This window comes from Entelurus aequoreus, linkage group LG02 (assembly GCF_033978785.1).
Source record: "Entelurus aequoreus isolate RoL-2023_Sb linkage group LG02, RoL_Eaeq_v1.1, whole genome shotgun sequence".
Lineage (NCBI taxonomy): Eukaryota > Metazoa > Chordata > Actinopteri > Syngnathiformes > Syngnathidae > Entelurus > Entelurus aequoreus.
The window spans coordinates 1110846-1123178 of NC_084732.1; the positions used below are offsets into that span (position 1 = coordinate 1110846).

The following is a 12333-nucleotide window of genomic DNA, read 5'->3' on the forward strand; positions in this document are numbered from 1 at the left end:
TTCAGATCCATCTATCGATTATAAGTTTTAATTTTTTTCTGATGTTTTTGTTGATTTTATGCCCTTTTTGTCAAAGCAAAGTTAGTTTTTTTATGGCAAACACAAAATATGCAATATTTTCCCTAAAAAAATATTTTACAAGTGGAATATATAATGTGAAGTAATTGGAGCCTTCAATAGGTCAATAATTCATAACATTGATTATCATTCATTCATAATTTTTTGAGCAATGACAGTTAAAAAAAAAAAAAACCTCTAAAATTCTTGGGGATCCAAAAGTCAAAAAATCATAAATGTGTTAAAAATAAATCATGCTTTTTTTATTTCAACACTTAAGATCAACTTAAGATCCATCTATCCATTATAAATTAATTTTTTATCTTATGTTTTTGTTGATTTTATGGCCGTTTTCCAAAGAAAAGTTATTTTTTTTATGGCAAACACACCAAATATGCAATATTTTCCCTAAAAAAATATGCTAAAGTGTAATATATAATGTGAAGTAATTGGAGCCTTCAATAGCTCAATAATTCATAACATTGATTTTCATTAATTAATTATTTTTTGAGCAATGTCAGTTAAAAAAAAAAATCCCCACTAAAATTCTTGTAGATCCAAAAGTCATAAAATCATAAAAGTGTTAAAAATAAATCATGTTTTTAAAAAAAAAAAAAAATTCAACACTTCAGATCCATCTATCGATTATACATTTTTATTATGTTTTTGTTTGTTTTATGCCCTTTTTGTCAAAGAAAAGTTAGTTTTTTTTATGGCAAACTCACAAAATATGCAATATTTTCCCTAAAAAATATTTTCAAAGTGTAATATATAATGTGAAGTAATTAGAGCCTTCAATAGGTCAATCATTCATAACATTGATTTTCATTCATTAATTATTTTTTGAGCAATGACAGTTAAAAAAAAAAAATCCCACTAAAATTCTTGTAGATCCAAAAGTCATAAAATCATAAAAGTGTTAAAAATAAATCATGTTTGTTTTTTTATTTCAACACTTAAGATCAACTTCAGATCCATCTATTGATTATAAGTTTTCATTTTTTCTCATGTTTTTGTTGATTTTATGCCCTTTTTGCCAAAGCAAAGTTAGTTTTTTTTTAGGGCAAACACACCAAATATGCAATATTTTCCCCAAAAAAATATTTTCAAAGTGTAATATATAATGTGAAGTAATTGGAGCCTTCAATAGGTCAATCATTCATAACATTGATTTTCATTCATTCATCATTTTTTGAGCAATGACAGTTCAAACAAATTCCGCTAAAATTCTTGGGGATCCAAAAGTGTTAAAAATAAATCATGCTTTTTAAATGTTTTTTTATTTCAACACTTAAGATCAACTTCAGATCCATCTATCGATTATAAGTTTTCATTTTTTTCTTATGTTTTTGTTGATTTTATGCCCTTTTTGTCAACGAAAAGTTAGTTTTTTATGGCAAACACACCAAATATGCAAAATGTTCCCTCAAAAAATATTTTACAAGTGGAATATATAATGTGAAGTAATTGGAGCCTTCAATAGGTCAATCATTCATAACATTGATTTTCATTCATTCATTATTTTTTGAGCAATGACAGTTAAAAAAAAAAAAAAAACCCACTAAAATTCTTGTAGATCCAGAAGTCATAAAATCATAAAAGTGTTAAAAATAAATCATGTTTGTTTTTTATTTCAACACTTAAGATCAACTTCAGATCCATCTATCGATTATAAGTTTTAATTTTTTTTCTCATGTTTTTGTTGATTTTATGCCCTTTTTGCCAAAGCAAAGTTAGTTTTTTTTATGGCAAACACACAAAATATGCAATATTTTCCCTAAAAACATATTTTCAAAGTGGAATATATAATGTGAAGTAATTAGAGCCTTCAATAGGTCAATCATTCATAACATTGATTTTCATTCATTAATTATTTTTTGAGCAATGAGTTAAAAAAAAAATCCCTCTAAAATTCTTTGGGATCCAAAAGTCAAAAAAATCATAAATGTGTTAAAAATAAATGCTTTTTTTAAATTTCAACACTTAAGATCAACTTCAGATCCATCTATCGATTATAAATTCATTTTTTTCTTATGTTATTGTTGATTTTATGCCCTTTTTGTCAAAGAAAAGTTATTTTTTTCATGTTAAACACAAAAAATATGCAATATTTACCTTAAAAAAATATTTTCAAAGTGTAATATATAATGTGAAGTAATTAGAGCCTTCAATAGGTCAATCATTCATAACATTGATTTTCATTCATTCATTATTTTTTGAGCAATGACAGTTAAAAAAAAAATCCCACTAAAATTCTTGTAGATCCAAAAGTCATAAAATCATAAAAGTGTTGAAAATAAATCATGTTTTTTTATTTATTTCAACACTTAAGATCAACTTCAGATCCATCTATCCATTATAAGTTTTAGTTTTTTTCTTATGTTTTTGTTGATTTTATGACCTTTTTGTCAAAGAAAAGTTAGTTTTTTTTTATGGCAAACACACCAAATATGCAAAATGTTCCCTCAAAAAATATTTTCAAAGTGGAATATATAAGGTGAAGTAATTAGAGCCTTCAATAGGTCAATAATTCATAACATTGATTTTCATTCATTCATTCTTTTTTGAGCAATGACAGTTAAAAAAAAAAAAATCCCACTAAAATTCTTGTAGATCCAAAAGTCAAAAAATCATAAAAGTGTTAAAAATAAATCATGCTTTTTTTTATTTCAACACTTAAGATCAACTTCAGATCCATCTATCGATTATAAATTAATTTTTTTCTTATGTTTTTGTTGATTTTATGGCCTTTTTCCCAAAGAAAAGTTAGTTTTTTTATGGCAAACACACAAAATATGCAATATTTTCCTTAAAAAAATATTTTCCAAGTGGAATATATAATGTGAAGTAATTGGAGCCTTCAATAGGTCAATCATTCATAACATTGATTTTCATTAATTATTTTTTGAGCAATGACAAAAGAAAAAATCCCACTAAAATTATTGGGGATCCAAAAGTCATACAATCATAAAAGTGTTAAAAATAAATCATGCTTTTTTAATATTTTTTTTATCTCAACACTTAAGATCAACTTCAGATCCATCTATCGATTATAAATTCATTTTTTTCTTATGTTATTGTTGATTTTATGCCCTTTTTGTCAAAGAAAAGTTATTTTTTTCATGTTAAACACAAAAAATATGCAATATTTACCTTAAAAAAATATTTTCAAAGTGTAATATATAATGTGAAGTAATTAGAGCCTTCAATAGGTCAATCATTCATAACATTGATTTTCATTCATTCATTTTTTGAGCAATGACAGTTTTGGAAAAAAAAGAACTTGCTATATTTAACCTGTTTGCTCTTTCAGTCTCCTTTTGTCTGTTTTTTTTAATAGTATTTGATAATTAAGCTGTTTTACAGTGTTGCTGAAATTCTAATTCATTGCTTTCAGGTCTTCAACACGATGGAGGACGGGACTTGATGAGGTGGTGAAAAGGTAAGAGACACAACATATTGCTCTGTGACAATCTTTTTTTTTTTTTTTTAGTTGGAATACATTTTATTTTTATTATAAGTACAGTTCAGTAGTTACAAAACGAAGCATCTGCCATGAGGATACAGCCAAACACAAGACACAATAAGAGGACGCGGAACGCTCCTCGGTAGCCTCTCGGACAGGCGGGTGGAGGGGACGCCTCCAGACACGCCCGCTTCCCTCGTCACACCTTTTTTACCCCTCCAAAACGCTCTTCCCGCTACCTTCCCATCCCTCTTATGTCGGAATCAAATGAACGTGAGAGGAAGAGGAATGACAAAGATCTCGTCCAAGCCACAAAGAGAGTAGATCAACTCAAGTAGGAACCCAAAAAAAAAAAAAGGGGGGGGCGGGGCTTATATTTTGAGACTGTACATTTAGCGTTAAGCGGGGTGTTCTCTGGCTTCTTCACAAAACAAAACAAAACAAAAAAAAAGACGTAGAAACATTTCACAATGCCAAGGGACGCACAAACAGACACCTTCAGTTGAGTTAGTTAGCTAGTAGTGTCGTACTTTTGTATAAGTCGCGTTTAGAGTACTATCACAGTGCAAAATACTTGGGGGGGACCCGGACGAGTCCGACTGGAAACCGAAAGAGATAAAAGTCCCTCTATGCATAATGGAATACGTTTGCAGCACAGGAGACGATTGTCAGCTTGTTCTTTTTTTTGTTTTTGTCGATGGAGCGCGATGGAGAAGGCAGTCATGTACAGTACATACATATATATATATATATATATGTTTTTATATGTATATATATATTTAACAAAAAAAGAGAAATGAAACCAAGCGCACATCCTACAGTCTAGCACAGACTATACACAAATGTCCTCTTCCAGTTTTTTCTTACTTGTTTTTTTTCTGACTGTAAAGTGAGTACATCATCATCATCATCATCAGTAGTAGTCGGCAACAACGACGTCATTTACAAAGTTGACATCAAAAAAACCCTCTTTTTGTAGTTTTTTTTTAATTCTTCCGAGAAGAACGTGGCCCCGTAAGAGACTCTTTTTTTTTTCTTCTTTTTCCCGCTCCTTTGGAACGCTTTTGTTTCTCGTCCTAAATGTGTTTATGTACACGCAGGGGGCGGGGCTTATGCTAATAATAAGTACATTTGGGGGCAGCTCAAGTGCTCCTCGCTCACAATCATCAACAACACGGTTAAAAGTCCTCGTCGGCTAGTTTTCTTTTAACGCCGCTAACAGGAAGTGTGCTCCGGCGCTATTCTACAGAAGAATACATTCCAGGTAGGATATAGAAAGTTTTGACACACCTAACAAGTTAGAAAAAAAAAACAACAACGGCCTTTTCAGATGGCGCCGGCGGTCGCAGGAAGTGCTCGTCACACAGGTAGTTTCACGGAGGAAAAAAAAAAAAAAAAAAAAGTTTGTAGTCATTAGGTCCACACTGGGCCACGCCCCCTCACTTCTCTTGATGGTAGTGTGTGTGTGTGTTTTTGTTGTTGTTTTTTAAATAAAGTTTTTAATCGTGCCGGTCGCTAGTCTTCGTGTCCCGCAGCCTGGCCCACGTCGTGGTTGCTGAGGTCGCCATCCAGGTGGTTGGGGTCATGGGTCACGGGCTGGTCCTCCTCCGTCACCCACAGGTGAACTAGCAGAAACCAAAGAAGATGATCAGCAACAAGACAAATACTAGAGATGTCCGATAATATCGGCCGATAAATGCTTGAAAATGTAATATCGGAAATTACCGGTATCGGTTTGAAAAAGTAAAATGTATGACTTTTTAAAACGCCGCTGTGTACGCGGACGTAGGGAGAAGTACAGAGCGCCAATAAACCTTAAAGCAGGGGTGTCCAAACTTTTTCCACTGAGGGCCGCACAATGAAAAATCAAAGCAAGCGGGGGCCATTTTGATATTTTTTATTTTAAAAACCAATACAATATATGTATAAAAAAATATACATTTAGGCCTCCACTCAGGCTTGATCCCGGGGACCCCAAAGGGTTTTGGTCCAAAAAATATAAAAAATGTGTCATTATTCAGTGTTATTATTCAAGTTTTTAAATCTCTAGATCAACATTAGGTCTATCTGTCAATATAACATTTTTTAAAGATTTAAATTGTATGCTCTTTTTGTCAAAAAAAACTAAATATGCAATATTTTCACCCAATACATTTTTTAAATGGGATATTTTAGATTATATAATAATTGGAGCCTTAAAAAGGTCAATAACTCATAACACCATTGATTTTAATTCATTGTTATTTTTTGAGCACTTAAAAACTAATCACACTAAAATTGTAGGGGATCCAAAAGGGTCCTACTCATTAAAGTGTTAAAAAATAAATTATATTTTTTTTTTACTGTTTACTTTTAACACAATAATCTCGAGATTAACTTCAGATCTATCTGTCAATTATATGTTTTATTGTTGTTTATGTTTTTTGTTTGTTCGTTTTAGGCCCTTCTTTAAAAAAAACAGCTTGTTTTTTTACATGGCAAACACAAAATATGCAACATTTTCCCCAAAAAATATCTCAAAATATTTAATGTGACGTAATTGGAGCCTTGAATAGGTCAATAATTCATAATGACATTGATTTTGATTCATTATTATTTTTTAAAGAAACAGCCTACATGGCAGCTTTGTGTGTGATTAGAGTAAACATTGTTACATTTCACCTGTTTGCTCTTTAAATACCACTTTTAATGTTTTTAATTGTTTTCAATCGTATTTTTAAAATGTGCCGTGGGCCCGTTAAAAAATGACCTGCGGGCCGCACTTTGGACACCCCTGCCTTAAAGGCACCGCATTTGCGTGCCGGCCCAATCACATAATATCTACGGCTTTTTCACACACACGAGTGAATGCAAGGCATACTTGGTCAACAGCCATACAGGCCACATTGAGGGTGTCCGTATAAACAACTTTAACACTGTTACAAATATGTGGCACACTGTGAACCCACACCAAACAAGAATAACAAACACATTTCGGGAGAACATCCGCACCGTAACACAACATAAACACAAGAGAACAAATACCCGGAACCCCTTGCAGCACTAACTCTTCCGGGACGCTACAATATACACCCCCTGCTACCTCAATTTACATCTGAATCACGATTCTTATTCATCCATATTCCAAATCCATTTATAATTAAATGGATTAAGCCAACTGCACTTAAATTAAGCCAACTGCATGCAAAGTAACTGTGTGTGTGTACACACATATATATATATATATATATTAGAGATGTCCGATAATATCGGTCTGCCGATATTATCGGCCGATAAATGCGTTAAAATGTAATATCGGAAATTATCGGTATCGTTTTTTTTTTTTTATTATCAGTATCGTTTTTTTATTTTTTTATTTTTTTATTAAATCCACATAAAAAACACAAGATACACTTACAATTAGTGCACCAACCCAAAAAACCTCCCTCCCCCATTTACACTCATTCACACAAAAGGGTTGTTTCTTTCTGTTATTAATATTCTGCTTCCTACATTATATATCAATATATATCAATACAGTCTGCAAGGGATACAGTCCGTAAGCACACATGATTGTGCGTGCTGCTGGTCCACTAATAGTACTAACCTTTAACAGTTAATTTTACTAATTTTCATTAATTACTAGTTTCTATGTAACTGTTTTTATATTGTTTTACTTTCTTTTTTATTCAAGAAAATGTTTTTAATTTATTTATCTTATTTTATTTTATTAATATTTTAAAAAAGGACCTTATCTTCACCATAACTGGTTGTCCAAATTAGGCATAATAATGTGTTAATTCCACGACTGTATATATCGGTTGATATCGGTATCGGTAATTAAAGAGTTGGACAATATCGGCATATCGGCAAAAAGCCATTATCGGACATCCCTAATATATATATATATATATATATATATATATATATATATATATATATATATATATATATATATATATATATATATATATATATATATATATATATATATATAATTTTTTTTTAAAGAAAAAAAAAAAACATTGTATTTTTTATTTATTAGAATCAATTAAAAAAAAATGTTTTAGGCCATCGCCATGCAACCGTAAGGAGATTTTCTAACCTGTTTTGAAAAAGTTTCATTATAATTATTATACCAAATAATACATTGCGAGAATAGGTTTGAACCAAGAATCGATACTGAATCGAATCGTCACCCCTACTCTATTTATTTATTTATTTTTTTAATATCACTGCTCCATTATTATGTGAAAGCACATGAAAAAGTACTCATGAGTACAGCGGGCCTTTCGCATTATTAAACTAATATGTGTATTTAAAAGTACTTGCATTATTAAACCATCACATAATACTATTACTAATACACTGTTTACTAACTACCACTGACACACATTTACTTATTTATTATATTATTAAGACACTAGTTATTCATGCAGAAGTATACTGTGTGTGTGTACAACAGGGGTGTCCAAAGTGCGGCCCGGGGGCCATTTGCGGCCCGCAGGTAAGTTTTTAACGGCCCCACGGCACATTTTAAAAATACGATTGAAAAAAAATAAAAAACATTAAAAGTGGTATTTAAAGAGCAAAAAGGTGAAATGTAGCAATGTTTACTCTAATCACACACAAAGCTGCCATGTAGGCTGTTTCTTTCTTTAAAAAATAATAATGAATCAAAATCAATGTCATTATGAATTATTGACCTATTTAAGGCTCCAATTACGTCACATTAAATATTTTGAGATATTTTTTGGGGGAAAATGTTGCATATTTTGCGTTTGCCATGTAAAAAAACAAGCTGTTTTTTTTTTTAAAGAAGGGCCTAAAACGAACAAACAAAAAACATAAACAACAATAAAACTTATAATTGACAGATAGATCTGAAGTTGATCTCGAGATTATTGTGTTAAAAGTAAACAGTAAAAATAAAAAAATATAATTTATTTTTTAACACTTTAATGAGTAGGACCCTTTTGGATCCCCTACAATTTTAGTGTGATTAGTTTTTAAGTGTCATTGCTCAAAAAATAATAATGAATTAAAATCAATGGTGTTATGAGTTATTGACCTTTTTAAGGCTCAAATTATTGTATAATCTCAAATATCCCACTTAAAAATTTTATTGGGTGAATATATTGCATATTTTTTGTGTTTTTTTCATTAAAAAAAAAGGGTTTTCTTTGACAAAAAGCATACAATTTAAATCTTTAAAAAATGTTATATTGACAGTAGGGCTGCAACTAACGATTAATTTGATAATCGATTAATCTGTCGATTATTACTTCGATTAATAATCGGATAAAAGAGACAAACTACATTTCTATCCTATCCAGTATTTTATTGGAAAAAAAACAGCATACTGGCACCATACTTATTTTGACTATTGTTTCTCAGCTGTTTGTACATGTTGCAGTTTATAAATAAAGGTTTATTAAAAAATAAAAATGTATTAAAAAAAATAATAAAAAAAACCTCTGCGCATGCGCATAGCATAGATCCAACGACTCGATGACTAAATTAATCGGCAACTATTTTAATAATCGATTTTAATCGATTAGTTGTTGCAGCCCTAATTGACAGAGACCTAATGTTGATCTAGAGATTTAAAAACTTGAATAATAACACAAATAATAATACTGAATAATGACACATTTTTTATATTTTTTGGACCAAAACCCTTTGGGTCAAGCCTGAGTGGAAGCCTAAATGTATATATTTTTTTATACATATATTGTATTGGTTTTTAAAATAAAAAATATCCAAATGGCCCCTGCTAGCTTTGATTTTTCAATGTGCGACCCTCAGTGGAAAAAGTTTGGACACCCCTGGTGTACAAAGATTAAGGTTGCATTTTTAGTATTGGAACAATTACAATATAAAAGTTGAAAGGTGAATATGTGATGATTATAATTGCATTTCCAGCAGCACACACCAGGTCGACCACAAGATGGCAGTGCAACACAAAGTGAGGAATGACATGAGTCCGTCATTAGAAAATATGAAAGTGCTCAAATTAGAGTACTTTGATAATGTGGTAAAAACAAAGTTGTACCACTGCTTTGTTATTTCTTTTGCTTTAAATTCCCAGAGAGGGAAAAAAAAAAACCAAGAAACAATATTTAAAGCCACAGTACAAAGTTTGCCTCCTCCCCAAGCGGCGTGCGCTACCTTTTTGATTTCCCAGTAAAGAAAGTCGCGGTAACGAGCTCCAGATTAGACGCCATATTTGATTTTCACTGTTCATTAACTGAGCCACCTGGAACGTTATTTAAGCACGCCGCTCCTTCTCCCCGAACAACTGCCGCTGCAAAGGCGGGAGACATTTCCCCGCCAACTTTATAGATTTAGCACAACTTCCCCTCACCGTTTTTAATTTCCCATTCGGGCGGGCGGCAGATGCACCTCACACACACACACACACACACACACACACACACACACACACACACACACACACACACACACACACACACACACACACACACACACACACACACACACACACACACACACACACACACACACCAACACACACACTGGTTATCATTTGGAATGGGGACCAAGTTTTTGATCATGACTTGTGGGGACCACCCTTTCTACAGGTTGTGGAGGCATACAAAAAAAAGGTAAAATGGCCACTGCCCAGTTAGCTCATACACGTCTTTAAATCTCTGGATTGATGAAGTAACATTCTTACTGGGGACCCTGGGGGAAAAAGAGTTAATATGGTTCATGGGGACCAAATTTAAATCATTTTGGATAAATTCACACACATTTGTACGTGACTACTGAGGACCATTTATTAAAATAAATAAATTTAAAACAAAATTTAAAAAAAGTTCAAATTAAATATGACATGATCCTCAGAATGCAGCACTACCCATAAAACATGTTTTATTGGGCCAAAGCTTAAAAATGACTTAGGCATCTTCAGAATGGATCGGACTATCATTTAAAAAGGTTTCCCTTTAGGGGACCTGTTTTTTTGTCCCCATACCGTCAGAGGTCCCCTAAAGGTGACTGTGTAAACCAGGCCTGGGCAATTATTTTGACTCGGGGGGCCAAATTTAGAGAAAAAAATGTGTCTGGGGGCCGGTATATCTATTATTAGGAACACTAATACAAAACCTCACAATAAAGTCTGATTGAATGCTAAAAACGTTATGACAGACCACCTTAAAAAACATAATGAAATGTTACATTTTTCTATGAACGATAAAACACTGAATATTGACAAAATATGAACGTCACACCCCCTTTCGATCGACATATTTTACAATCAAGTGAAACGCAACAAACAGTGAATAATGAACGCGAAGGGTACAAAATAAACCCACCTACAATCTGATGTATCTGATACATCACTAAGCTTTAGAACTTTGTTGTGAAAATCTCCTTCCGCGTCTGTGGAAACGCTTCCCGCCCACACTCAGTGTTTCCCACACATTCATTTATTTGTGGCGGCCCGCCATGAAAGAATTACGTCCGCCACAAATAAAAATAAATAAATATATTTTTGTATTTTTTTTTGTCCTGTCCAGCTTCTCAGGCAAATCATATAGTTGATGTAGATGCCCATATAGGCTGTTCAGATTTACTTTACAAAAGAGAAGTGTAGGATACTTCTCTTGTTGCCTTATTTGTATTTGACCACTACTGTTTTCTGTTTATTTGTTACTGACTGTGGCAGGACACCTCTGCCTCTGTTTCACTTTATGTTGCTGGTAAATAATATGGTTGTAGTAGTAGGCTCAAGTTAAATTATTTAGTATGCACTAATTAAAGGGGCAGAGCTTTAAGAGACATTTTAGCTTTTATATTTGATAACATATATTTTTTGTAAGAACCACAATTAATAAATATATTTCAGTGAATAACTTATTGTTCAAATCTGTATATAAATATGTACATAAAGTGTTGTAATTATATTGTAAAATGGATGGATGGATGGACGTTTAAAACAAAACTGTTATTAATTAGTAAGTATACATTTTTTGAGCCTTTTTAGAGAAAATCATATCATTGTAGTAAATTATGCAAATTGCTCGATGATGACATGGTGACCACGCCCACAGCCACGCCCCCACCGCCACAGGTATCTTGGCAGTTTATGGGAAACACTGCACACTGCTTGGTGCCTCGTCTGAGCTGCTGTGACGTAGATGACCATAGTAACTAATTAGATGACCATAGTAACTAATTAGATGACCATAGTAACTAATTAGATGACCATAGTAACTAATTAGATGACCATAGTAACTGCTACATCATCCATAAGCGCAGGTTCCAACCATTGAAATACTTTGTATAGTTGAAGACTAGGGATGATGTTTGATAAGAAATTATCGAATTCGAGCCCATTATCGAATCCTCTTATCAAACCGATTCCTTATCGATTCTCTTATCGAATCCAGATAGGTTGTTGTATATGGAAAAAAACACAATATTTGGTTTAACAAAAGCTCACTTTTATTTTATAAGAAAAAAATAAAATAAAATAAATAAATAAATATTGAGTGTTACCCCCCTAAAAAAATAAAATAAATAATTATTGACTGTTACCCAAAGTATATTAAGTGGGATTTTTCAAAAACACAAATATATACAGTAACACAAAAACCACCTGTCTCTGTGATCACTATAGGTGAATAGCCATCCCTTGAGGCGTTTTTTCCGGTCTATTATTTTTGATGCTTGTGATGTCCCACAGGGCATTTCTTGTGGGACGGGATTCGTTCCCAGGGATTCGAATAAAGAACCAACTCTTTTTCTTTACTACAGTGGCCTCGATAACGGGAACCGGTTCTCAAAAAGGGATTAGAGTCCAT

General features: G+C 32.3%; 1 protein-coding gene and 1 long non-coding RNA gene across 2 annotated transcripts in view; one reads left to right on the top strand and one right to left on the bottom strand.

The window, feature by feature from the left end:
• The window catches only part of LOC133665519 (uncharacterized), a 134726-nt gene that overhangs the window by 13734 nt on the left and 108659 nt on the right, over positions 1-12333 (top strand). Inside the window, exon 3 of the long non-coding RNA XR_009828765.1 lies at positions 3455-3499. This is a non-coding gene — a long non-coding RNA (uncharacterized LOC133665519). The remainder of the gene's footprint in view (positions 1-3454; positions 3500-12333) is intronic.
• Positions 4910-12333, bottom strand: part of znf536 (zinc finger protein 536) — a 295445-nt gene continuing 288021 nt past the window's right edge. Inside the window, exon 4 of the mRNA XM_062070808.1 lies at positions 4910-5148. Coding sequence (XP_061926792.1) covers positions 5039-5148 — 110 coding nt within the window. The 3' untranslated portion in view covers positions 4910-5038. The remainder of the gene's footprint in view (positions 5149-12333) is intronic.